At 58.1% G+C, this 27,237-nt stretch overlaps 2 protein-coding genes across 2 annotated transcripts in view; one reads left to right on the top strand and one right to left on the bottom strand.

Annotated features, from left to right (window-relative positions):
• The first annotated feature begins 591 nt into the window (after positions 1–591).
• On the top strand, positions 592–26,646 carry LOC140907898 (cyclin-dependent kinase 5 activator 1-like). The gene is made up of 2 exons (XM_073334896.1): positions 592–2,963; positions 26,062–26,646. The coding sequence occupies exon 1, from the start codon at positions 1,277–1,279 to the stop codon at positions 2,210–2,212; it is 936 nt and encodes a 311-aa protein (XP_073190997.1). The 5' UTR covers positions 592–1,276; the 3' UTR covers positions 2,213–2,963; positions 26,062–26,646.
• MYO1G (myosin IG) overlaps positions 22,490–27,237 on the bottom strand; it is a 62,918-nt gene continuing 58,170 nt past the window's right edge. Inside the window, exon 23 of the mRNA XM_073334895.1 lies at positions 22,490–24,538. Within this exon, the coding sequence (XP_073190996.1) occupies positions 24,382–24,538 (157 nt within the window). The 3' untranslated portion in view covers positions 22,490–24,381. The remainder of the gene's footprint in view (positions 24,539–27,237) is intronic.

The following is a 27,237-nucleotide window of genomic DNA, read 5'->3' as shown; positions in this document are numbered from 1 at the left end:
TGGGGCGGGGGCCTTGGCGTGTCGGGGGGAGAGGGGCCCCTGCCTGTCTGTCTGTCCGCCCGGTGAAGTCTATTCCAGCGGCCCAGCCATAGGGGGAGCACGAGCCCCACACAGCCCGGCTCCCTGCCTGCCCCACGGGGCGAGGATGCCTGCGGGGGGACGTGGCTGCTAAGGACCATCCCTCGGTCCCTCCTCCTCCTGCTCCTGCGATCCCGGCGGCTCAGATGCGGCAGGTCTCCCCAGGCAGCGCCGCACCGGGCCGGGCCCCGCAGAGAGCCGCGCCTGGGGGGGCAGGAAGAGGTTTGCTGCTGGACCCCCGGGAGAGCCGAGCGGGCCGGATTCACCCCGCCCCGGGATCGGGCTTTGCTGCGGCGCCCGGCCGGGGGCCGCTGCTCCGGGCGGACCCGTGACCCCCCCCCCACGGCAGGAGATCCGCTGGCGCATCTTCCCTGGGCCGGCTTCCGAGCATCTCCCCGTAGGGGGGACCCGAGATCGCGGCGGGAGGGGGGGCCGCCGCCCGCCCCCCCGCTCCAGCCATCTCCGCCGCGGGGGGGCTCTGAGTGCAGAGAGGGGGGGCCCCGCCCGGAGCCTCTAGATCCCGGGGTGGGGGGCGCGGCTGCCGCCCAGGTAGCCAGGCGAGGAAGCGCCATCGCCAGCAGCAGCCGCCGGCTCCCTGCGGCCGGTGCCAGCCCGGATCCGTCCTCGTCCCAGCCCATGGCCCGGGGGCTGCAGCCGCCGGCGATCCGGGAGCAGCCCTGAGCCCCCCGGCCCAGGGGCTCGCCCGGCTCCCTGCCTGGCTCCCGGCGGCGGGACGCGAACCTGCGTAGGAGCCCGCCCCCCGCCAGCGGGCCTGGCCGGCGATTGGATTAGATGGAGCTCGGCGCGGCTGGCAGCATCCTCCTGCCGGCTGGGCTCGAGCCTGCTGCTGCCTCGCCTGCCCGGGCTGGCCACGCAAGACTGAGCCTTAATTGCCTGCACGGAAGCGCTCCGCAAGACGGCTAGTTACGTGCACGCGTGCCAGGCTGTTAATTGCAGGCACAGGACAGGACCGCCATGCAACGCTGCTAATTAACGCTGCGTCCGCCGCTGCCCCATCGCAGGCAGCCCGCTGCCCGGCCAGGCTGCTGGGGAATGGCCTCCCTGCCGGACGGCGCGTCGCTTGCAGCCCTGCCGGCTTGCTAATTAGCTGCATGCGGGGATTTGCACTCGCAGCCCCCTTGCTTTCGCTGCCTGGCTCCCGCCCTGTTGGCTCATCCCTCCGCCGGCCTCCCCCAGCATGGGCACCGTGCTGTCCGTCTCGCCGGGCTCCCGGAAGGCCAGCCTGTACGAAGAGGGCTCCTCCGGCTCGCCGGCGCACTACCCGGCCCCGCCGAGCACCAAGGGCGGGGGGCAGAAGGGGGACAAGCCCCTCAAGCGCCACTCCATGTTCATCCCGGCCTTGACCTGGAAGCGGCTGGTGGCCTCCACCAAGAGGAAAGGCTCCCGGGGCGGGGGGAAGGGGCCCGCCCACAATCACAACCACCCCCCGCCCCACGCCAAGGACGTGGCCCTGCTCAACCACGAGAACGTCAAGAAGTCGCTGTCCTGCGCCAACCTCGCCAGCTACGAGGGGGGCGGGGCGCCGCTCAGCACCCAGCGCATCTCCACCACCTCCGTCTCCTCCCTCAAGCCGGGCGCCTGCCCGGGCGGGGGCAGCTCGGCCTCCCCGCGGCGCGTGGTCGTCCAGGCCTCCACCAGCGAGCTGCTCAAGTGCCTGGGCGAATTCCTTTGCCGCCGGTGTTACCGCCTCAAGCACCTGTCGCCCACGGAGCCCATCCTGTGGCTGCGCAGCGTGGACCGCTCGCTGCTGCTGCAGGGCTGGCAGGACCAGGCCTTCATCACCCCGGTCAACGTGGTCTTCGTCTACCTGCTGTGCCGGGAGGTGATCGACGGGGACTCGGTCTCCAGCGAGCACGGCCTGCAGGCGGCGCTGCTCACCTGCCTCTATCTGTCCTACTCCTACATGGGCAACGAGATCTCCTACCCGCTCAAGCCCTTCCTGGTGGAGGCGGCGAAGGACGCCTTCTGGGACCGGTGCCTGCGCATCATCGACGCCCTGAGCGGCAAGATGCTCCGGATCAACGCCGACCCCCACTACTTCACCCAGGTCTTCGCCGACCTCAAAAACGAAGGCAGCGCCCGCGAGGACTTTGCTCGCGTCCTGGACCGGTGACTGGCTCGGCGCCCCAAGGACCAGCTGCCCCCCTCCCCGCCAACCTCGTGTGCAGCGCAGCCCTCTCCCTGCTGTGACCTTTGAAAACCAGCTTGCAGCGAGCCAGGGATTTTCCTCTGACTCGCCTGGGCCAGCTCTCCCCCAGGCCAGGCCAGACGCGTCCAACCACTTACAAGGAATCTGGCTTGGCTGTCCCCCCGCCCCATGAGCCAACAACAAGGGGTGTCTGTGTATGGCGTGGGGGAGGCAGCCTTCAGCTCCGGTGTCTGTGTCAGAGACAGAAGAGGAGCAGCCAAAGGCCAATAGTTTGATTCCCTTTTCATAGGCCAATAAGTGCCTGTAGGTTCCCTCCTCCCCCTCCCTGCCCCCCGCTTCTCCCCCCCCCAGTGCCATGTTTGTGGCTTGTTAATGTCTTCTTCTTTCGGGTCTGCTTGGGATGCATTCCAAAGCGATGGGGAGGATCTCAAATATACACAGACGCTCGGACACGCGCTTTAGCTTCGGTCGGTGATGTATTTGTACAGGTGTGTTCTTCCCTTCGAACTAGCTCTGTCTTGCTTAGAAAACCTCCCGCCCCCTCCTTGCCAGACACTGGGCCAGCCGGTGCGTTGCACTGTCTGATGGTACCAGTCCCGCCAGATCCTTCCTTTTTGTACCTGTCTGACCTCTGCAGCCTGGACTTGGCGCTGGCTGGGGCCTCTGTCCCAGGATGAGGACAAGTAGCTGATGTCCCCTCCTAAGGACTTTCCAGGTGCGTGGGGGGGTGGGGGGGTGGGTGGAGGAATTGGGCCCAGGCTGTAGATGGAGGGTAGCAATAGCATGACTGGCCTCTGCATGCTTTGATTGGCCTGGGCGTGGCCTTGGGAACCGAGGAGCCATGGCTAGAAGGGTTCGAACAGGCCGGTGTCTTTTAAAGTAGCCAGGTCCCCTAGGTGTTGTGTGGTGTAAGCAGGGGAAGGGAGAGGATGGAGGAGCTGAGAGAGGGTGGGAGGGGCAGGGCTGGCTGGCTGGCTGGGAGGGGACGGAGGGAGGGGCAGGGCTGGCTGGCGGGCTGCGGGGAGAGGGGCAGGGCTGACCAGTGGAGGTGCTGCAAGCCTGCTCATTACTGGTTTTGTTTGTGAGTTCCCTGTCCCCTTCATCTGGCAGGGTGAGAGTGAGCCCTGGACTCCTTTACTCCCTGATCCCCGCTGGGTCCCTGTGAGTGTTGCTCCCCAGCGTTACGTTGACTAAATCTCATTTGAAAAGTCTCCTGTACCCCACCAAGCATGAGGGGTGGGTTCGGCACCTGGTGTCTCTCTTTGCTTGCCTGTCCCTTTGCTAGTCTGGCTGCAGGATTGGGGGATGTGCTAACCCACTCTCTTGCTGTCTGGTGCTTCACCAGCCTTGGGTCCAGCCCCTTCCTTTGCCCCCAGCCTGGCTAATTCAGCCCTACCTCGCAGCGCCCTTGCCGCGTGCCCGCTCTGAAGAGGGTTTGCAGCTAGGATCTAGGGAGGGGGTACGCAGGATCTGCCGCAGGGATGATGCTGGGGGAGTAGAATGGCTGGAGGATTGATGGCTCTGGGCCGTTCCAGAGGAGAGTGTCCCCATAAGCAGGGGGGTGTAATTGGAATGGGCTGTGGAGGGGTGTGGATATTCATAGAATCATAGACTATCAGGGTTGGAAGGGACCTCAGGGGGTCATCTAGTCCAACCCCCTGCTCAAAGCAGGACCAATCCCCAATTTTTGCCCTGGATCCCTAAATGGCCCCCTCAAGGATTGAGCTCACAACCCTGGGTTTAGCAGGCCAATGCTCAAACCACTGAGCTATCCCTCCTCCCATTGGGGACACTCTTCCTGCAAGGCACGGTGGATTGTGGGTCACCATTACAAAATTCGCACTTCGCATGCTGTACCAGCACCCATGACTATTCCCAGCCCCTCCCCGCCCAGGAAGTAGGGCAGTATTACCACCCCACTTTATAGATTGGGAAACTGAGGCAGGGAGCAGGCAAGCCACTTGCCTGAGGCCACGGAGGGAATTACTGTCAGAACTGGGAGGCTTTTCAGAGGACTGACCTCCAGGCCTGGCCTGAGGCTAGGCACTCAGATACTGCAGCGACCAGGCAGCCGTTGCTTGGGTCACTTGGAGCTGGACTGGAGTGCGGGGGACAATCCTGCGTGGCAGGGCGCAGGCTGGGAGGTCTGATAGGTCTCCTCCATCTCCAGCACCTGAGGTTGCAGCTTTACCTGCCCGTGGCTTGGCTCCTATTGGCGCCTGAAGCCACGAGAGATTCCCAAGGGACGAGCGTTCACGTCTCTCCTCCACGAGCGGGTGGTTGGGAGGGCACAAGAGCTGGTGCCAGGCTGGAGGCCATGCTCAGGACACGGAACGAGGTAGCTGACAAATGCACTCAGAGCAGAGAGTGGGCAGGGAAACCGCGGGGGTGCTACCAGACCCCGCGCATCAGGATTTCCCGTGGAGGCGCTGCCCTGCTGGTGAAAACTGTCAGGCGCCTCCAGAGGTCCGGTGGCTCATCCCACTCAGCCTCGCGTTGGGTGGGGAGGCCATGGTGCCCTCTCGCGGGAGCTCGGGGGCCTGCAGGTGCGCACAGGTGGCTTTGCCGTGGTATATCAGTGCCTGGGGCGGTGCCAATTGGTTAATTGATGCCCAGGCACCGGGCTCAGCACCATGGTAGCTGCAGCCACGGTCAGGTTTTATAACCAGCCTGGCTGGGGAGTTCTCGGTGCAGCGATAAGCCCGCGGGGAGACTGCACCTAGTTCTTCTACTATGGCTCATCGGAAACCTTTCCTGGGTGCCCTGTGCTAGGACCGACCAGGGCTCAGCTGGGTCACAGCCTGGTTAGCTCTGAGGCCTTTAACAACGTCCCCAAGGCAGAGTTCCTAAAAGCCCCGACTCCCGGGAGTTCTGCTCCCAGGATCTGGCCCTTACTGGAGACAGGAAGCCATTCAGGGACTCTTTCTTGCTCACCCTTAAAGGGGCCCTGCAAAGAAATGGGGCTTGTGCCTTTTGCTGTTCCCTTTCTGATGGATACCTGAGGCCTGAGACGTTGGGCCATAAGAAGGGGTCGGTTTTTACCTGAGCTAGTCGGGGCGTGTCTCTAGGCAGCTTCAGCCCTGATGAAACAAGCTCCAGCGCATGGGGAAGGGGCCTGTTTTCAACGCTTTTGGTTGTGTTGACAGCTATTCACGCCAATGCCTAATGCACGTCTGGGGAAAAGGCCATCTTTGTTCGAGTCACCTGTTCAAGGTGGGAGCCAGCGCTGGCAGCCGGGGACTCCTCCGGCAAACCCCAGGGGGCTCCAGCCCTGACTCCCTGCAATTTGTACGGGGACAAAATTCAGATTCAGAATATCCGCCAAGCTCAGGGGTTTCTTTGTGCGTCGACGAGCAAGGGCACAATCCCAGACCAGTCATCGTCAGGTCAAAGACCCCCTGCATAGCAGTGAGCAGGCTCAGACCTTCCTGAGCGTCCCCATGGCATTCCCAGGCCCTGCGCATCTCCGGGGCGCTTGTGTGCACAGATACATGATTTATAGGCAGGGATATAAAGTCCCTTTATAGACACACGCAGCCCTACTGTATCATAAGCTATATGTATATTTTTATATGAGAGAGTATCAGTAACTAACATGGGGATGGGCCCAAATGCCTTGTTGCTTTTTTTTAATTAAAAGATCAACTCCACGACTATAGAAGCTTAGGTCGTGTCCCCCAGCCCCACCCCCCATGACCCTAAAATCGGGACTGTTGGCGAAATCCACGCCAGTTGCTGCTAAACCAGCATCCACCGCCATCCTCCCCGCCCTCCCCTGTCCCCCGGTGGATATGCTGTTGTGTAAATAGCCCTGTATAAAGCGTCGCGAGCGGGTACGTGACGATTGTGCATGTAAAGATGATTTATTTAAGTTGTCACTATCTTTCTCTTTCCATTTGTGGAGCTGTTTTTCAGCAGTGAGTTTCTTATTTAAAACTGGGAGGGGGGGGACTCCCCCCCAACCAAACACACCGCTCTGGATTTTCTTCCATAAGGGGAGGACATTAAAGTGCATTCCTCGGGTCAGGATTGATGCATTTTCACTGGAAGCAGACTCTGTTTATTTTTAGTATTTGTTGCATTTCTTCTTTGGAACCACTATTTATTTGGGTGGAGCTGTCCAGCCTCCTCCTTCCCTCCTCCACCCCCAAAGACACCCATGAGGTGAGGGGCTTTGGGGGTGATTCCGGACAGAAACTTGTCCCTTGGTCCCTGTACCAGGGCGTGGCCAGTGTTGCTACAGAGGCCAAAGAGCCATGAGACTGCAGTGGGAACCGTGTGAGGTTTCACCTTGCAATCTGGCGATGCTCCCAACAGACGTAGGGGCCTTCGCTTTCACGCCCCTCCCAGTGCGGAATGAAGATGACAGTTGATATTTAAAGCAAAAATGCTTCCCTTCCCCTCACCCCCCGGAGGTGTTTGAAATCTGTTTGTAATATGTACTATCTCAGACTTGCCTACATGTCTGATTTCAAAATGTGTCATTGCTGGGTGCGAGCTGACCCCCCCCCCAGGTGCTCCAGGGATGGAGCCTTGTCACAGGGTGCCGGGAGCAGTGGGGGTCAAGTATTTTCTGCTGATGACCATGGCACTTTATGCAAAATAAAATTGGGGAAAAACAATCTGAAATACAAAGTCTTCTACTGAATGAAACAAGAGTGAGCGCCTCAGGCTAGCTGGGGACGAAGAACGCAGGCCGGACTTTCACAATCGGGGACTCCATCCTAGGAAGCAGCGACTCTGAAAAAGATTTGGGGGTGGGGGTGAATAATCAACTGAACATGAGCTCCCCATGTGATGCTGTGGCCAAAACAGCTAATGTGATCTTGAGATGCCTAACCAGGGGAATCTCGAGTAGGAGCAGAGAGATTATTGCATGGGTGTATTTGGCACTGGTGTGACCACTGCTGGAATTCAGTTCTGGTGCCCACAACTCCAGAATGGTGCTGAGAAACTGAAGAGGGGTCAGAGAAGAGCCATGAGAATGACTAAAGGATTAGAAAACCTGCCTGAGAGAGAGCGACCCAAGGAGCTCAATCTATTTTGTTTAACAGAGAAGGTTACGGCGTGACTTGATCACAGTCTATAAGTATCTACATGGGGAACAAACATTTAATCATGCTCTTCAATCTAGCAGAGAAGGGTGATCCCAATCCAACGGCTAGAAGTTGAAGCCAGACAAATGTACATTTTTAACAGAGTAATTAATCATTGGAGCAATTTTCCAAGGGGCGGGGTGGATTCTGCATCCCTGACCATTTTAAAATCAAGATGGGATGTTTTCTAAATGCTCTGCTCTAGGAATGATTGTGGGGCAGGTCTCTGGCCTGTGCTGGGCAGGTCTCTGGCCTGTGCTAGTCAGGAGGTCAGACCAGATGATCACCATGGTCCCTGCTGGCCTTGGGATCGATGAGACAGGGACAGGCACTATAAAAATACACCTATAGCAATGTAGGCTTGGCTACTCCATGCTGCCGAGGTTATTGCATTTCTGCCATAGCATCTGTATTCAGTGTATGGAACGGCTTCCTTTCCCTGCCCCACATGCCGCGTTATACCTGCCCCCCCCACCCCCCAGGCCTGCCAGTGGCATGCAGGGGTCAGGATGCATTCATGCCAGGCATTGGAATTACAGAACTGGGATTTACCCGCATACAGTGGGGAGTTCAGGAGCTTGAAATCTCTCCCCATACACTCAAGTCTATAGAAGTAAATACAATCACTGTGACTAGAATCCACTGAATGGGACAGACCCGCGCTTTTCAACCGTTCTTCATTGGCAGGCCCCTAAAAATGTCAAATGGCAGTGAAGATCCCTGTGGAAGTCTTAGATGTAGTCTGCAGACCTCCAGGTCCACGGACCACAGGTTGAAAACCACTAGGATAGACTATGTGACCTACTATACACACTGATTTAGCAAGGGCCGTATTCTAGTAGCGACTGCTGCTGGAATACGGTGCCCAGTTCTGGTGCTCACAGTTCAGGAAGGATGCTGATAAATTGGAGGTGGTTCAGGGAAGAACTCCAAGAATGATTAACGCATTGCAGACCATGCCTCGTAATTACAGGAACTTAATCTATTTAGCTTAACAAAGAGAAGATTACGGGGTGACTTGACTTCAGTCTATAAGTACCTTCACGGGGAACTAATATTTGATAATGGGCTCTTCAGGCTAGCAGACAAATGTCTAACAAGCTCTAACAGCCGGAAGTTGGAGCTAGACCAATTCAGACTGGAAATAAGGTGTGGATTTAACAATGAGGGGAATGACCCATTGGGACAATTTACCAAGGGGCACGTGGCAGATTCTCATCACGGGCAATTTTAAAATCAAGCCCGGATGTTTTTCTAGAAGCTCTGCTCTGGTTGAAACAGGAATTATGTCAGGGAAGCCGTATGGCTTGTGCTATACAGGAGACCGGCCTAGCTGATCACAGTGGTCCCTTCTGGCCATGGACTCTATGAATCTTAAGTATGTGCCTAACTTGAAGTCAAAGTGACCGGTGAGTTGATTGGAGGTAGGTGGGCACTGGGGCTTGAATGTCTGTTTCCCATCGCTGAGTAATTTCCATGAACGAGAAATTGTCTGCTGGTTGAGGCCAGAATGTTGATTTGCCTACAAGGGGGCGGGTTGACTTAATAGGAAAAGAGTTTTTTTAAGGACATGTAGAAACTAAATATCACTGCAAAAAAATGAAGTGGGGGGGAGGTGGCCAATATGTAGCCATTCCCCAGCCTGGTTGCAAATCCAAAGGCAGCAATGAAACTAACAGTGAAACTAGCTAGAAACACAACAGGAAACTCACTCGCCCAGGTTTGCTGCCCTGGTGCAGTGCAATGCAAACCCGTGAACAGCCGCTGCAGTGACAGGCCCCTTAGAGATGCAGTTTCCAAAGCACTCAGCTCTGGCCTTTGAAAATCCCGCCCTGTAAGGGTTTGACACAGGAAGACACTGAGCGGTTTGCTTTCCATTCCATCTTGCCCTTGTCTTTTTGCTCTTCCTGCAAAAGGGACATAAACGTGCTTGTTTTTCCAAGCGAGTGTAAGCAGCACTGCGGTGTGGACAGAGAAGCCCCTCCATATTTAAGGTTACAAACAGGATCCCATTGGAAGGCTGATTTTTGCAGCATCTTTCCCTTGAAAATATATTTAAAAAATCTCATCTGCCTTTTACATGTTTAGAGGCAAGTGATGTCCCTAGAAAGAGGATGGGTGATCCTGTGATTAGGACGGTAGCCTAGAACACGGAAGGCCTGGGTTTGAGTCTCTGCTCTGCCACAGACTTCTTGTGTGACCTTGGGCAAGTCCCTTAGATGCTCTGTGGCTCAGTTTCCCATCTGTACAATGGGGATAACAGCACTGCCCTGCCTCCCAGGAGCAGTGTGAGGCTCAGATCCCACGGTAATGGGGACCACACAAGTACCACAGCTAGAAGTCTCGGTGGGAATTTGTTCAGAAAACATTGAATAAACTGAGTGCGTTGAGCTTTGAGACTGAAACATGCACCCTTCTTTGGTGCCATGTCCTCCTCTCCCCGCAGTATTCCTCCCCTGACTCAAAAGCAAAGTAGATTTTAAACCCTGACTCATGCAACGAGTGGTTTTCAAGGCCAGGAATAGCGCTGTGACGCTGTGTCCCTGAAGCAGGCTGTGGAAGGCACAGGCTGCTGGGTAGTACTGCCCGCATCCAAGAGGACGGACGATGTTTGGTGTGATCCCATTTGAGCTGGGAGAACATCCTGAAGGAATTGACCCCTGGGAGCAAGGGACGTCATCCTCACATCAGATAGGCACAGAATGATTGCCCCATCATTCCTCATGCCACCAGGCCACTCTCCAGCCCCAAACCCAAAGCTACAGCCCCTAGCCCCTCCCAGCACACCCAGGCTCTGGGTTGCTTCCCAGATCTTCAAAGACACGTAGGGGGTCAGCGGATCTCATCCAGTGCATGGGCCAAACTCCCTATAGGCTACAGCAGCTGGGAAAGAGCCCAGACCCCAGACCTCTCGCATCCTGTGGGAGGAGGGGAAGGCTGGCACAAACATGGCACGGGTCAGCTCACGAGGGTTTGGGGGCACAAGCTGCCCTAGGGTGAAACCTTCCATCACACACACGGTTATGCCCAGAAGCCTCTATGTGCTGAGAGTAATCCCACCCATGGGAAAACGGAGCCAGCAAGAGATCAGACCAAAGCGTTCAAATGTTTCGCAGGGGGCGCTAAAGTTAGGAAACGGCAGATTTTTGGTGTCTCAAGCGGGGGCCTGAGCTTCCCCATTTCAGGATGGCTACTACAGTGGAGTCAATGAGAACTGAGATGGGGGGGTCGGGGGGGGCCGCATTTCTGAAATCAGGCCACTCCTTTAGGTGCCTATGCATGGACCCCAAGGCTTGAAACTTTTGGCCTAAGTGTTTTGCCTCTGGCATGGCCGGGACGAACACCCAGCTCTTCAGCCTCCTACCCCTATGCCTTAAGGGTGTCCTGCCTGCCCCTTCTCAGGAGCAGACGCCGCCAGCCTGGGGTTCCTGCTATCTTGATGATTAAAGCCCAGCGATCCCCAGACGTTCCTAACGTGCTCCCAGCTCTCCTTCCTTGTTCGAGCACCACTCTCCGACCGACGGGAGCTGGGGGGCAGGGGGGGGCGGAGTGATGGAACAAAGCGGCCTCCCTGGATGGTCTGGGATTCATTGACGTCTGCTTGCCCCTGAGTGCTGGGATCACTTGGGGGTTGCACAGCAATCGGGTCATGGCGTCCAGCGAGAGCGCAGGATATCGGAGTGTCTAAACACTGCCCAAGGAAGTGACCTCAGCATCCTCCCATGGTATGTATGGACGCACGCAGAGGGCCAGATCCTTTGGGATGGGGGGACCCTCTAGTCTATCTGGGTTCAGATCCTTCCCCATGTGGCACAATCCAGGTCATTATCCCGGAACCATCCCGACAGGTGGGAATCTAGGTAAAGCCTTAAATCTCTTCTGCAAAAGCAGCTCCGTGATGCCAGGGGCAGCTTATTACAGTTCATGATTTGCACGATGGCGTCCCTCTCTCATTCGCTCGCTCGTGGGCTTGGCTGGCTGGTCCTTGCTCACATGTTGGCAGGAAGAAGGTCCCGCAGCTGCACGTGCTCAGGCCCCGCAACAGGCGAACAAACCAGTGAGGTGACCTGACGGCACCGCCCTTCCTGACCTGCTGAGGAAGCCAGTCCGGTTCTTACGCCCAGCCCCAGTGCCAGCTCGCTGGCTGCTCCACACACCCCCGCAGGGTCTCTGCTTCCCTGGGCTCGTTTCTCTCCAAGCCCAGCTCCTGCTTTGCTCCTCCACAGCTCCAGTCTAGCCCCTGCCCTGCCCCCAGCCTTGCTCCTGGCTCAGAACCAGCCCTGACTCCTGGCTGATTTCTGGGTCCCACTCTGTCTCGCCCCTTGACTCTGGCACTCGGACTCTGATCACTAGGCCTCATGGCCTGGTCCCCAGCCAGTTTGAGCAGCCAGCAAGCTACTGCTGTTCCTGGGCTTAAGAACCAGCCTGCTGGCTTGTAAAGCCATTGTAAAGCCCTGTAAAGGCGCAGCTGCAGGGCTGTACTCCTGACATAAGAACATAAGAACAGCCAGACTGGGTCAGGCTAAAGGTCCATCTAGCCCAGTATCCTGTCTTCCGACAGTGGCCAAGCGAGGTGCCCCAGAGGGAATGAACAGAACAGGGAATCATCAAGTGATCCATCCCCTGTCGCCCATTCCCAGCTTCTGACACACTCTCAGGGTCAAACCGACTGCCATATGTGGGGGTCGGGAAGGAATTTCCCCATAGGTCAGTCTAGCGGTGACCTGGGAGGGTTTCACCTTCCTCTGCAGCGAGGGGTGCCGATCGCCACCCAGGATTATCGGGGTTTAGTGTGGGGGTGCTGGGGGTCTGTGATGTACAGGGGGGCAGACTGAATGATCTGCTGAGCCCTTCTGGCCTTGTACTCTAGCACTCTGTGATCACCTACTGAGAGCAGGGCCCCACTGCGCTTGCCACATGGGGCCCATCTCCACGCGGGGCCGAGGTGCCATGTCCGCATGAGCAGACGTCCCCATGATAGCGCTGATCAAGCTCGCGCTCAAAGCACAGAAGCGTAGCTGCAGCTGGGGGAGGGACTAGTCGCCCCGTCTACCCTCCCATCCCAGATGCGAGGCACGTCCCTGGGGTGCCCAGCCCCTTCCCCAGCACAGGTCTGTCTCCTCGAACTGGAAACAACTTCCCAGCGCCAATGGGGCCACACCCGGAAGGAAGAGACAGGGCCTGCCTTGGAGAGCTGGCTGTCTACACAGGGAATCCAAGGCACAGGAGAATGAAATGACAAGCCCAAGGACGCACAGCATGTCGGTGGCAGAGCTAAGACCAGAATTGAGGACTCCTGACTGCCAGGGTGCTGCCTTAGCCACTAAGCCACATTGCACGTCCTTCCTCAAAGCATATAGACCTGAGGCTAGTAGGGGTCACGCCACTGATCTCCAGGGAGCTCCCTGGCCTCCAGGCAGATTTTATCCTATGAAGCTTTTCCGAGGTTTGAACCCATCTCTCCTGCTGCAGCTTGTCTCTGAGACTGTCCTCGTTTGACTCGGGGCTGTTAACTGATCCCGCTCGTCTTCCCATCATCTGTTGACGTGTTTGTCAGGTTCGCCTCCCACTGCCACCTGTCACTGCTGAGTGACGCCACTGTGAGGGTTTTAAAGGGAGAATTCTAGGAAATCATCCCTGTAAAAATAGCGATCATCACAGCCAGGCACCGGTTTATTCTCTGGAAGAATAAGCCGAGGAAGGTCGTTCTCCTCACTGGGGCATTGTCAAGATAAAAACCGGTGCCAATAACTCCTTCTCCCTGTTGCTAGCATCACCCCGGGTTATTAAGAGGGCAGCAGTTAAAATCAAATCCATTAGAACATTTCACCATTTAAGGCATTTGTTCTCTAGTTGGGCTTTAGCTTAGTGAATCAAAGTTGGTCAATTTCAGTTTCTGGTCAGTTTCATTGTCTGGTTTAAAACAAATAAAAGGAAGTATTTCTTCACACAATGCACAGTCAACCTGTGGAACTCCTTGCCAGAGGATGTTGTGAAGGCCAAGACCATAACAGGGTTCAAAAAAGAACTAGATAAGTTAATGGAGGATAGGTCCATCAATGGCTACTAGCCATGATGGGCAGGGATGGTGTCCCTAGCCTCTGTTTGCCAGAAGTTGGGAATGAGCGACAGGGGATGGATCACTTGACAATTACCTGTTCTGTTCATTCTCTCTGGGGCACCTGGCACTGGCCACTGTCGGCAGACAGGACACTGGGCTAGATGGACCCTTGGTCTGACCCAGTAGGGCCAGTCTTATGTTCTTATGGTTGCCACAGCAGATCAGACCAGCCATCCGTCTAGTCCAGAAGAAGACGCAAGGAGCTCTGCCATGGCCAGTGAGGGAACAACTGCCCATAGGGGAAATTTCCTTCCTATCGGCCATCAGTGTGCAGTTGGCTTATGCCCTAGCTCAGGGGTTTCAGACATGTGGCCCACGGGCAGAGCTGACTCATTTAATATCTCAATGTGGCCTGAGAGGCACAGCAGCTTGCCCACAGGCTAAGCGTTCATTTTAAAAAAGGACGTTTCCAGCGTCTGGCTGTAAAGAAACCCAGGGGTCAGTGTACCCGGAGGCAGGGATGTCTGCCTGAATCCACAGCCAGCTCTGAACAGGGACTCGGGCATGTGAGCTCCTCAGCACTCCAGTAACCTCGCTGCAGGGTCAATCCAGGGCCCAGGCTAACTGGTCAATGGCTGATTGGGCCCAGACCACGCAGAGATGGGAGTCGGGAGCTGCAGCAGGGAGGGAACGCAGAGGGGAGAGCAGAAGCCACACTGAGAGACAGGAAAGAGGGAGCGAAACCGAGGGAGGTGGATGAGGAACAGAAGGGCAAGGGCAGCAGCGGGCCCGACAGCTCTCCCTGGCCGTGTATTCACTGTGGGGTAGCTGGGTGAGGAGAAAGCCCTGCCCCTGCCTGGGGGTGACCACAGCAAGTTCTCTGGTCTGCACTGTGTTTTCCCTGGGGCTAGGATCCGGGTCTTAGGCCTGCTGGGTAACAGCCCTGCCCTTGTCAGCAGGGACCACACAGCTGGTGAGTGCTGCCGGATGCAGCAACAAGGTGCTGCGCAAGCAACTGCAAAGAGCTTGGCTCCCGGCCCAGGGCCTGCCAGCCCTCTCGGAGCAGAACTCCCGCTGGCGGGCGCTCTGCGGAGCTCGGCGGGCAGGACACACTCTGGGATGTCCAGAGCTGCCAAGGGAGTCAGGTGCCTAAATGCCTTTGAGGATTGGGCCTCAATGCATCCCCCAGCCCACAGCTCCACGGTAACCCCGGCGTCCGCCTCTCTGCCGCAGCGCGGGGGACCTCGGAAGAGACAGGCTGGAGCCCAGGGCAGAGGGAGGCCCCGGAAGAGATTAGAGGGGAGCAGGGGGACCTGGGAGGAAGGTGGGGCAGAAGGGGTGCTGGGGAAGGCCCAGGGGAGCAGGGGGTGACTCGCTGCAGAGCCCATCTCGTCCCCACCTCCCCCTTAACTGTGCCCAATTCCTGCTGTCCATGGGGGGCTCTGCTGACTGGGCAGAACTGCTGCCCACTCCCGACACTGTCTGGCTCTAACTGCAGTGTCCTCGGCTCCCAGTGCGCCAACCCCCCGCCCACTCCCAGCTGCAGTGTCCCCGGCTCCCAGTGCGCCAACCCCCCGCCTGCTCCCAGCTGCAGTGTCCCCGGCTCCCAGTGCGCCGACCCCCCGCCCGCTCCCAGCTGCAGTGTCCCCGGCTCCCAGTGCGCCGACCCCCCGCCCGCTCCCAGCTGGAGTGTCCCCGGCTCCCAGTGCGCCGACCCCCCGCCCGCTCCCAGCTGCAGTGTCCCCGGCTCCCAGTGCGCCGACCCCCCGCCCGCTCCCAGCTGCAATGTCCCCAGCTCCCACTGTGCTGACCCACCACCAAGCGCCCCCTGCCTGGGCCCAGCCCCTGCCTGCTTGGCGGATGCGGTGCAGCTGGGGAGGGAAAGGAGACGCCCAGCCCGGGACCCACAGAAGTGGCGGAACCCCGTTCTGGCTCCCCAGGGCATTCCGGCGTGACTTGAGCACGACCTTCCCGAGTCTGACGTCACTGCCTTGCCCGGCATCAGGGCCTGCAGCCGAACACCCTCGGTGACAGCTGAGAGGCGGCCCCAACCCTGCTCTGGAGCCCGGACGCGGCACTAGGCCAGCGGCTGCCCCACGCTTAGGCCCACTGCTGCGACGTTCTCAGCCTCACCCCCTGCTTGGTTCCTGACTCTGGCTTTGCCCCATGGCTCTGACTCCTGCTTCCCGACTCTGGCTCTGAGCTTCAGCGCTGTTCCTGGCCACAGCTCTGACCACTGGACCTGACCGCCCATCCCCTAGTCCGGGACACCCAGTCTATATGTGGGTCTCCCGCACTACAGGGCAGGGTTTCAATCTTCTCCCCTCCCCACACCCAGTAACACTCACAAATCCATAGCTCTTTGTAAGGAAACCAACACCTTGCTTCAAGGAAGAAAAAAATCACTATTTTGGGCCCAAGAGCTTTGAGGTAAAGTGGCCAGATGCAATTTCTGCGTCAGCCAGACCACACGCGGGGGCACCAGACAGCAAGGCGCAGTGAAACAGACCAGCGCACGACTGTACAGTGAAATGGATCAAGGCCACGCCTGGTTCCGTGACGCGGACACAGCTGCGGTGAGTTGTTCTGGGTTTTACATACCGCGGTATCTTTTAAAGAGGATTCTGTGCCTTCGAGGTTGAAGTTCTGCACCTGCCTCTCCTGTCTGCCCTTCACAGCACAGTCCCTGGCAGCCCCCAGATATTTGGTACAGTGGGGTTCAGGCAAAGCCAATGGCTGATCTTTTAAACTATACGTCTATGAAATCTCTCGTGGCTTCCGACTAAGGCCTCTAAACTGCGGCCAGCTCTGCATCCGTATAAGAGCTGTCACGCTGGGGGGTAGGGGGGGTGGGGGGCTACACAGCTACCCGAGGTGTGATTGCCACATGGGTTTGCAGACCGGCGCTTGCTTTGCCCACCTGGCACAGCTAAAGATCGCAGTGAAGCCGCGGCAGCATGGAGCCGGGCTATCTGCATGGGCTCTCGTTCACCGTGCTCCAGCGGGTACGTCCAGCCGTGCTGTGGTCACAGCTCTGACGGCGGGGGAGCTAGACCCATAGCGCTTAATGCCCGGCACCCACATGTGGGAGCCTCCTGTCTGATCGCTAGCCTTGGGCGAGTGCGCGATGCTTGGGAACCTCCACTTTCAAACTGGGCTTCCAGTCTTGTGGGCACTAGGAGGGTGGGGAAGCACTGGAATGGGTTGCCTAGGGAGGTGGTGGAATCTCCTTCCTTAGAGGTTTTTAAGGCCCGGCTTGACAAAGCCCTGGCTGGGATGATTTAGTGGGTGCTGGTCCTGCTTTGAGCAGGGGGTTGGACTAGACGACCTCCTGAGGTCCCTTCCCCCTAATCTTCTGTGAGTCTATGATTCTATGCTGCCAAACTGGGGCTCTGGAGTGGCCGCTGGAAGCGGGCTAGGACAAGCGCCTTTCATGCAGGCTTCGACCCGTCCTGGCAGCCCTGTTTGGACCCGGTGGGCTCGGCTTTGAGCTGCCTGCCTGGAGGGGATGTTTCTTAGCCCATTGGTAGGAGCAGGATTTGCACCGCTTTGGGGAGCGGGAGGCTACTGGTGCTAAAACAGAGCAATCCGTTTCCGCTGCGGCCACGTCGACACTCGTCAGCAGCGGCCAGGCGTCTCCAGTCGGGCTCGCCACCGCCTTTCAACCCCATCAGGCGCATCTGGCCGGGGAGCTGGAGCTGGACCTCACGCAGCGGCCAGTGCTCGGTGGCTGGAGAAGGGTTTTCCTCGAAGCTGGCTGACCGAGGGAGATGGGGCCCTGCCGAGGGGGATTTCTGTGTCCACAGCTGGGCCGGGAATTACCCTATAAATATGGCCCCGACTCCTTAGCAAGGCTCGGCGTTTCCCTTATTCTGTAGCGGCAGAATGTGCCAGGGAGTCCAGCCCCGACTGCAGCATTGGGGTCCAGAATCTCACCTTGGGAGCCCTCGTAGCTGGGGTGAAAAATTCAGCCCCTGGGATGGATTCTTCAAGACCCGGCTCTGCACCCGCGCGGCTGCTCCAAATCCCTGGCCAGGGAATGCTCCAGCAGAGGGGAACCGCAGCACTTTGCAGGGACACAGACCCCACCACAGAAGGATCTCAAAGCACATCGCCAATAGTCATCGACCTGGGGACGGAGCTATTATTATTCCCTCCTTTGCTAAGGGAGGGAACCAGCGAGTTGCCCAAGGACATAAATACAAGGAGCTGGGAATGGAACCCAGGAGTCCTGAGGCCAATTGCTCTGCTCTGCCCCACACCAAGGGGGACGGGCGAAGGTGAAGAGAGACTGGAGTCCATCATCTGACTGTCGCTGTGGTAGATCTTCTCCGAGTTCCGCCTTTCTGAGAACGCATTATCACAACTCAGCCGCGCGAGCCCCGGCTTTCCCTTCATCCCATCATTGGCTTAAACCACCGCGACCCCCGGCATTCCCAGGGGGCTGCTCTTGCTTCGGCAGGTGTTGTGCTCCAGGCTGTGGAGCAATGACAGGTCACCATCAGACCACTGGGCTTCCCGACGGTAGGGTCTGTGCTGATCTCAGCTGGCCCTGGCCATTGGCAACGCCGGCTGTCACGCACACACATCTCCTTCCTGCAGCGCAGACATAGCCGGGTTGTAGCCTGGGGCACTGAAACTGTCCAGCCATTGACGAGACAAGACACTGGTACACGTACTGTAGGGAGCAGCCCTGCACCGGCCCTTCAGAGACGCAGTCGCTGGGATCCACTCGGTTTCTCCATCTTTAGCTGCTCGGATCCCAGGGAGCTGGAATCAGAATCTCGGCCCAAGTCCCCAGCTGCCCTTTGCACCCCTGGGCCAGTCCAAGGCTCTGAACTCCCCGGAGACTCTGGGGCACAGGGCCTGGGGCTGCCTCTGCGGGAAGGTGCCTGCCCAGCATGGAGCAGCAACAGGCGCCGGGAGAGGGAGGCATGGAAGAAATAAAGAAAGGCCAATAACCAGAGCTGGAGCCAACGGCACGGCCCATTGCAGCCCATGGATGTCAGTGACAGGTCCCCGGAGCGCTGGGCCCAGTGATGAGCGCCCACGGCAGAAAGCCTTGGAAAGGTCCTGGAGACGCTCTGAGAAGGAGGGACTCTGAGAGCCAGGCTGGAGCAGGTGAGTCAGGGAGGGGCTGAAGGCTTCACACTCTCAGCAAACGTGAGACCCAGGGGCACCGGGAGAACTAATTGCCAGCGCTTTAGAGCAAACACCTTCCCCATGCAACGCGCCCACAGCCACCAGGGAGTCGGGGACTGGCTCGGGACTGGGGGGGGTGTCTTTGATGGCTCTGAATGTCATCGGTGCCTCCCTTTCCTGTGGCGCATCAAGTCCTGGGTATTGGCAGCGACACGGGGTCAGAGCGACCGGGGGCCTGGCTAGACCTCAGCTCTGAGCCAGCACGACACGAGGGGAGGATACCGGCGTCGCTGGGCCAGTGTTTGCTCTGGTGTGAGAGGATCGGGGACACCCATCTGGAAGGAGCAGCAACCTTAGCTCGTGTGAGACACCAGGGGCTGTCCATGGGTGGCCCTGCAGTCTGCTCCGGTGTAACTGGCTCAGGGCAGCTGAACTAATGGTCTTACTGGTGTGAGACTGACAGAGGGTCCATCTCCACCAGACTGCAAGCCCTGCTGCATGCCTGAGGCTGCCTCAGACTCGCGGGGCCCAGGCTGTGGGGCTCAAAACTGCCATATAGATGCTGGAGCCTGGGCTCTGGGATCCTCCTGCCTCACTGGGTCCCAGAGCCCAGGCTCCAGGCCCAGCCTAAATGTCTACACAGCAGTTTTACAGCCCTGCAAGCCCATCAGCCGAGCCAGGCCAGCCGGGGGCGTTTCACTGCTGTGTAGACAGACCCAAAGCGGATCCCAAGCTGTATGGCCCAGCAGTGAGATGGGCTGTGGCAACTGGGGGATAGTGGCCTTTGTGGACCAGCAATCTGAGCTGGTCTGACAGGAGGCCTCTGAGCTCAGCTGCAGCTGGCCATGTCCTCCCGGGGCAGAGGCGGCAGGTGGCTGGTCTGTGAGGCACCCGGACTAGGGGATGGCAGTTGGGCAGTCGCACGACCGGAGCCTGCTGAGTTGCTCCCCTTGGCCCAGTGGAGAGCTGGGCAAAAAGCCAGGATGCTCTGGCTGGTGCCTCAGGACCGAGCTCCTTCCCGTGTGAATACCTCGCATGGCACCTTTTGCTCAGGTGGCAGGGGCCTGTGCTTTGGGGCAGCAAAATGGCAATGGCAGACTCGCTGCAGGCTGGGGGGCGGCTGGGAACAGTGGGCTATTAAAAGCCTCTTGCCTGGGTTTGATCGGGAGATGTTACTTGTACCAGCTGGTGCCTAGATCTCAAACTCTTTCTGCTTAACTCTTTGCCGGGTTCCCAATTCTAGGCGAGAAGACACAGCAAGCTCCCCTAGAATGACTCCTTGTGGCCCTGTGCTCCACCAGCCGGGCCCCAGGGAGACAAAGAAGTGGCCCCGGGCAGAAAGGGGCTGGGGCTTGTACTGCATGGTGACAGGAGCCCCTTCACCTGCTCTTCATTGTTATTGATCTCACTTTGCCCGCTCCGGTGCCGCATCTGAGGGGCTCTCCGAGTACGTCAGCAGCACAGGATAACTCCACAGCTTCCCCGTGAAGGAAGGAATGAGCAGGGATTATCACCCACCACTGAAATACAGCCACCTCTGGGGCAGAACACAACAGCTGTCCGACGGTGCACGGCAACATGGCGCAGCAGTTCGTGATGGGAAGTGAAGACAAATCCCATATCCAAGGAGCTCTGCAGGGGGATTGCCAGGAGGCAGAGGGGATCCCCCAAGTCAGAATTGGCCCAGAGAATCCAACACTTCAAAAGCACTGCAGGCTTTTTAGTAAGTAGCTGGGGGCCTGGTCCGTGGCAGGGACTCTGAGGTGCTATGATAATACAAATAATAACCACGATCGGTCAACATCTCCCTGATACAGGCCCCCCAGCACCACAGCACCCTCTAGTGTTGTGCTGGGCTGTTGGCTCACTACTGACTGGGGAAAGGGCACCGCCCACACCACATCTCAAGGCAACAAAGCATTTCTTGGAGGCCTCCCATCCAAACACTGACCCAGCTCTACCCCAGGTGGGCTGAGAGCTGATAGGGTCACAGTGCAAGGGGAGAAGGCTGCAGGGCTCCCCTGGGTGCTGCTGCTCAGCTGGCTCCCATCTCAGCCCAGGACCCTACAGGCCGGCCTGGAACCAGAGCAAGAAATAATAATAATCAAGCCAACTCAGACACCGCCCACCTGAAACTGACGGGCGAGCTCTGTGGTTAGAACTATCCTCCCTGGGACTCAGTAATGCAGGAATGAGGGGTCCCTCTCCCGGAGCATTCTGGAGATATCGGGCTCTGCAGCACAGCCTGGGCCACGCCCCAACTCGCAGCGGCCCTTGGGATCAGCCTTGAAGTGGGGCGGCCGGTCCAACAGCAGCAGCAAAAGGTCTCACTCTTGTGGTCTCGAGGGCCAGGAGGAGCGGAGAGGGAATTTTACTGCTGTATTTGGCACTGCTGCGACCGCTGCTGCAATCCTGGGTCCAGTTCTGATGCCCGCAATTCAAGAAGGATGTTGATATATGGGAGAGGTTCAGAGAAGAGCTGTGAGAATGATTAAAGGGTTAGAAAACCTGCCTTAGCATGACAGACTCAAGGAGGTCAGTAAAGAGACTGGAATGCCCAGTCAAAAAGGGACCCTGATGGCTCCGGTTGGCACCACCAACCAGGCCATTAAAAGTCCGGTCAGCAGCGCAGCGGGGGTCCGGGGCTAAGGCAGGCTCCCTGCCTGCCTTGGCTCTGCTCGGCTCCCGGAAGCAGTCGCCAGGTCTCTGTGGCCCCTAGATGTGTGGGTGACCCGGGAGGCTCCGTGCGCTGCCCCTGCCTCGAGTGCCAGGTAAGCAGCACCCAATGGCTGGGAACTGCGACCAATGGGAGCTGCGAGGGCGGTGCCTGCGGGTGCAAGGGCAGTGTGGGGAGCCTCCCTAATCGCCCACGTGCCTAGGGGCCGCAGAGACCTGGCGACTGCTTCCGGGAGCCGCGGTGAGCATCGCCGGGACCCCGTACCCTGAACCCTCTCCACACCCCAAACTTTCTCCCTGCAGCAGGACCTTGGCTGTGGGGGAGAGTCACCTCTCCGTGCCGTGGCAGCTCCGGGGTTGAGTTGAGGCCGGGGGAGGGGAGCCCTTGGCTGCGGCAGGTCCGGGCCACCCCTCCCCCAGCTGTGGCAGGTCCGGGGCTGAGTTGGGGCTGGGGGAGGGGCCCCCCTCCCCCGGCGATGCGGATTCTCTGAGCGCCTGCACGGTGCTTTATAGGCTGCTGCGTGGCCACGCAGCTTACAGGGACCTCAGAGCATCGGAGCTCCACACAGGTCGCTGAGACCCGCAGGTGACCTTGCACTCAGAGGATTCTCCGTTACCGCAGCACTTGCAGGAGCCCAGACCATTCAGGCATTTCAAATCAGGGCCATCGGGCTGGATTCTGATACAGTACAGTCTGCAGAGATGCTGGATTTTCCCGCATGTGACTGAGAGCAGAGTCCGGGCCCTGGGCTCGTGTCGATGGTAGCAGGTCACGTGCTGTGACGGAACCTGCACTAGCCTATCTGGCCGGCTTGCTCCCTTCCTTCTCAGAGCCTGCAGCACCAAGCTGGCATGTGGGTGGGTGTTGATATCTGACTGGTGATCAGGCTTGAGGGCAGCCGCATGGGGAGTCTCCAGGCAGATGCTGCGGCAGGGTGCATGGGTGGGAGAAGCCCAGGGCTCTGCGGAAGGAGGTGGAAGTGTGGTATCAGTTCACATGACGGACCACCCAGCCCCCAGCCCCAGAGGCTGCTCTGTTACTAGACATTGCTCATTGCAACAGCCCCAGGGGTCTTTCTGGCTCTGCCACATCCTTCCTACGATCCTAGGGCATGGGCCACCGGGTCTGACCTGGACCAGATGGGTGCCTGTGGATGGGTGCCTATTTCTGTGGGAATCAATCAATAACCAGCCCTGCCTGGCTTCCACTAGGACCCTCTGGAGCATGGCCCTGATTCAGGAAAGCTCACACCAACCGCACCCAGGAAAACACAGCTCTTTTATTCACAAACTGTACAGCGTTGTTGGCATTTCCTTGCTGCGAAGAGCTCCTGAAGCCTGTGGGGTCCGTTATCAGTACTGGCCTTATCATTTCTAGAGCAGCCGAAGCATGCCTGGGGCTGTAAGAAAGGTCAGTGCTCAGAAGAGTTTACAATCCTACCCAAAGACAACCCTTGGGGCAAATCTTCAAACACGAGAAGGGGTGTGTTGGGGGCAGGGGGCGCACGGTCAGGAGATCAGCAGAGGAGCCTCATGGGAAAAGTGGAGGTTGAGATGTGTTGGTGGCCCTTTAAGGACTCAGCCCAGAACAAGAGAATTCTGGGAGGTGTAGTTCCCCGAACAGATAGGAATTGTAGGCCTGGCAGCAATGCACGCTGGGAAGGGGACTGGGATATAAGAGTCCTCCCTCTGCTCAGGGAAGGGACATTCCTTCCTATCCCCTGTACATGGAGGGAGTGGAAGGAGGAGGTGCTTGGTGAATGCAGGACTGAGGGCTGCTCTGAGAGTGGCTGAAGGTGTGAAGCCAGGGGTGGGAGAAGGGGCTGATCATGGGAGCAGTGAAAGGAGAGGGTAAAAAGAAGCAGAATGAATGGGAGTGGGGGAGGGGGAGATCTTGGCTCCTGCATGTTGGATGGACAGGGTGGGGGTGATGTGGGGAGGATGTGGGGAGAGGAGCAGCCTGTGGCAGTGGAGATAGGAGGTGACCGGGGAGCAGTGGTTGCGAGGGAGGTGGGAGGATGGATTGGAGGGATTCGGAGAGGAAGGACAGGACTTAGGAAGAGCCGGAGGAGAGCAGGCCAGGGGGCAAGGAGTTCTGAGAAGGGCCGGTTGGGGCAGCCGCGAGAGGAGGGTTGGGTGGGAAGACCACGAGCTCAGCACAGGGGCTGGCTGGGGAAACCTCGGAGGGGCGGGAGCAGGCAGGTGGCAAAAGATTGGGGGTGGGGAGTCAGCAAAGAGGGGGAAGAGGAGAGAGCCGGGGCAGCTGCCAACAGAGGGGACAGAAGAGCTGCTAAAGGAGCAGTTGGTGAGTGGGGAACCCAGGGGCCACAGAGTCAGGGGAACCCATGGAGGAGAGAGGGTGAGGGCATCATTCCCTGAGCCAGCAGCCCAGAGGAACACCGAGGAGAGGAGCCCTGGGACGCTGGCTTCATGCTATGCAAGGGCAGAGCCTCTAGCAGTTGTGGGGGGCTCGGCCCTATCACCCCCAGACAGCACCCCCTGCAAACATCACGGCTGTAGGTGCTGATTGGCCTACATGGTGGCAGCGGCTACGGATCAGTTCCACCTCAGCAGTGCTACAGGCTTGAACTGGGAGACTAGGGCTGCCTGGGTGATGCAGAGAGGGGCTTTCCTGGGGGGGCCGGCCTGGGTGACTGTCTCTCCCCACCTTGGGGCTGCCCGTGCGCCCTTCCGCTGCAGCCTGGACAGGGACTCGGGCATGTCTCTGGGGTGCTCCTTGCAAAGCTGCTCCCGGAGCCTCTGTGTCCCCCATTCCAAGCTGCGTGTCTGGTACGAGCCTCACTGAGGTTCATGCATATCTGGGCTGTGGGTTTTGAGCTACATGGGCCCTGCAGGCCGTCAGCCTGGTGGTGTGTCTGGAGCGGGGCCCATAGGCAGCAGGCAGGGTGGGGGGGCCCAGGGATGCTGCTGCCTTCTGGGGCTGGCGGGCTCCAGGCTCCGGCTGGCTCCATCCACAGCGATGAACTCACTTAATAAAAGGTTACAAAATCCTAGCGAAAAACCAAAGGAAGGGAGGCCCGATGCTGAGCAGGGCCCTGCGTCCCAGCTCCTCCCGGTGGGGAAAGGCGGGTCTGGGTTCGGAGCCAAGCAGACCCTCCCCCCCGTCGTCCAGCCAGGACCCGCCGGGGGGCCTTGACTCATCTCCTGGGACAGTAAAGCACAAAGCCGTCCCGGCTCTTGCCGAAGTCGGGGAAGGCCAGTTCATGGCGCGTCTGCACGGCAACCAGCCTCTTCCTCCCGCGCAGGCTCAGCTGGATGCAGTCCGACACGCGCACCTGCAGCTCGCGCTTGGTCCTGGGGGGAAGAGAGAGAGCGGGTCAGCAGGGCTCAGCGCCCGGCAGCAAGGGTTTGCCGAGCGAGCATCACAGGTCGGCAGGGGCGGTTCTCGTGCCCAGGAGCACGGGGGCGCGTGTGTGTGGAGGACACCCATGCCAGTGTGTGAAACCTGTGCACGAGCGCAGCGACAGCCGTGGCCACGGCCCAGCTCCGCTGATTCCAGTGGGAGCTAGGAGCCTAAATACCTTGGAGGAGCCGGGCCTAAAATCCCCCTTCGGCAAGGCCATGGCTGCCGTGCTTCCGTTTGCCAGGGCAGGGCTGGCTCAGGCCTCTGCCGCTGTTCTTTTAGCAGGGAATGAAGTCGGCAGCCTGTTTGACAGCCCAGCCTGCCGCTTGTGGCACCTGCCAGACTGACACAACCGGGATGTGTGAGCTTCACACGGTGGGTGTTAATTGTCCTGCTCCCATTTCTAGCCTGCCATGGTTAACCGTGTTCCCGCCGGTGGGCACCTCTAGTGAATCCTGAGTCACTCTCAGGGCTTGTCCGCACGGTGCTGGCAAAGCACCTCAGCGGGCTCTGAAGTGCTCCGATGGGCGTGCTGACTGCCCTGCGTAGCCCCTCGGAAAGGTTCCTCGGTCACATGGACAGGGTCAGCTTTGCTGCGCTGTGGAGACAGGCCATTAGGCGCTTCCTGCCTTTACGCACCTTGCATGTGCTTGCAAGGGAAGGTACAGCTGGGGAAACTGAGGCATGGAGGGGTTCAGTGACGGGCCCAAGGCCCCAGACCCACTGCTAGTGATAGGATTAGAACTTGGGCTCTGCTGGCTCCCAGTCCAATGCTCGGACCTCTCTCACAATAGCAGGGAGAACTGGGGAAGGTCCCTCAGGCCTTGCCCAAGGCCACACAGCAAGTCCGGGGCCCAGCTGAACACAGAATCAAAGACTCTTGATGCCTAATCTTGTGCCACCAGCTCCCACCTGACCCGGAGAAGCACAGGCCTGGCTCCGAACTTCCACTGATTTCACTGGAGGATCTAGGCTGATGGGCCCAGAGCTGGGAAATTAACCCAGGTCTCTCTGTTGGGACCTTGTTGTACCAGCACTTGCTCCTGCTCTTAAAGCGCGGTGGGGAGGAACTGGTGTCTGCAGAGTTCTCGCCTGTCAAACATCAGTCCCTGGGGCTGTGCCTAGGGCATTAGATGGGGTCCCAGAACACACGCCTCCTCCTCCATCCGCAGCAGGTCACTCCAAGGACACACGTCAGTGCTTTGAACTATCTCCCATTGCTACACAGTTGGAATCTGCGCCAACGGCGTGTAAGGGCCAGATGCACACATGGGGGTAGTTCAGGTTCTATTGAAAATGGCCCCTTCTAACCAAAATCCTGCCCCTGAGCTCCCTGAAACTTCCCAGGGCTCAAAATCCAGCTCAGAAATTTGGGGTCCTGGTCCACAGCTGGTATAAACGGGTGTGGCTCCATCAATTTCAGTGGTGGATTTATACCAGCTCAGGAGGAGGCTCTGTGCTTTTTAATCTGCAGTAAGCAAGGAGGTGGCTGCGTGGCTACAATCCAGCAAAGGATAAACGATGGGAGACAGAGGTGCAGGAGAGCCGAGAGGTAATGCTGCGTCTGAGACCACACACGGGACAGGAAGGGGACAGACCTTTCCCCCAACGGAAACCCCCTCGGGAGAGCAGAGACCTTCAACAGACAATATTATTCCAAGCCTGGCTGAAATCCTGCCAATGAGCCGGCTGATAGGGTTAGAATGAGGCTCGGCAGAATTTGATTGTTGTTTTTTATCATTTTGATGGATAATATCAGTGTTTGATTTTAAGCATTTTGTTGTATTGATTTAAATGTTCACAGCTGTGGGAAATTGTGAGGGAGGATCAGGCAAAGGGGGGGTCTAGACAATAATTGGTTAATGACTGTAGGTGCTGAGATTCAAAACATTCAAGTTCTATAACCATTCAAACACAACCTGTCAACATCACACGCCAAAATATACCAAGTAAAAACCCTTAAATCAAACCCTGCTCAGTTCTCCAGCAGATTTTTCTTACTTTGCCTACTATTACCAATGGAAAGATTTTGGACGTTGGCTTGTGTGTTTTACGGTGAAATGGACACATACCAATAAAAATCTAACCCTCCCAAGCCTGGTTATAATGTACAAAGATCTTATGATTCCAAAATCCCCACGGGAAACAGATTATAACTTTATCTGTGTGACAAAGTGGGACTGTTCTTAATGTTTTCTCTGAATACTGTATGGGTGCCTCAGTTTCCCCTCTGCATTTCTTAAGTCTCTAGGTGGTGGGATAAGCTGTGTGATTGTTGCAGAGCCTTACAGGGAAGTGTGAGGCTGTCTAGGGAGAAAATGGCCGACACCCTGCCTCCTGGCAACTGATGGCCTGAGCCCCTCCTCTGCAAAGGTGAGAGCTAAAGGATTGGAGAACAAAGGAATCAGATGACCTCCTGATCTGGGAAAGGGACAAAGCCCAGAGGAGGAGGGGCTGGAGGGTGAGTCAGTTTGGGCTGGCTGGGGACGAGGAGTGAAGGGCAGATGTGGCTGTCTGGCTCATGGCTCCCCAAATGGACCCGGCTGAGGGGTCCTGTTCTCTGTACCTACAAGCTCTGGTTTAGACCATGTTCCTGTTGTCTAATAAACCTTCTGTGTTACTGGCTGGCTGAGAGTCACGTCTGACTGCG

The sequence above is a fragment of the Lepidochelys kempii genome, chromosome 2, assembly GCF_965140265.1.
Source record: "Lepidochelys kempii isolate rLepKem1 chromosome 2, rLepKem1.hap2, whole genome shotgun sequence".
NCBI classification, from domain to species: Eukaryota; Metazoa; Chordata; order Testudines; family Cheloniidae; genus Lepidochelys; species Lepidochelys kempii.
The sequence above is the reverse complement of the archived record's forward strand: the minus strand, read 5'-3'. Positions and strand labels throughout refer to the sequence as shown.

Coding starts and splice junctions, on each gene's coding strand:
- LOC140907898 (XM_073334896.1), top strand. CDS start 1,277: ATGGGCACCGTGCTGTCCGTCTCGCCGGGCTCCCGGAAGGCCAGCCTG.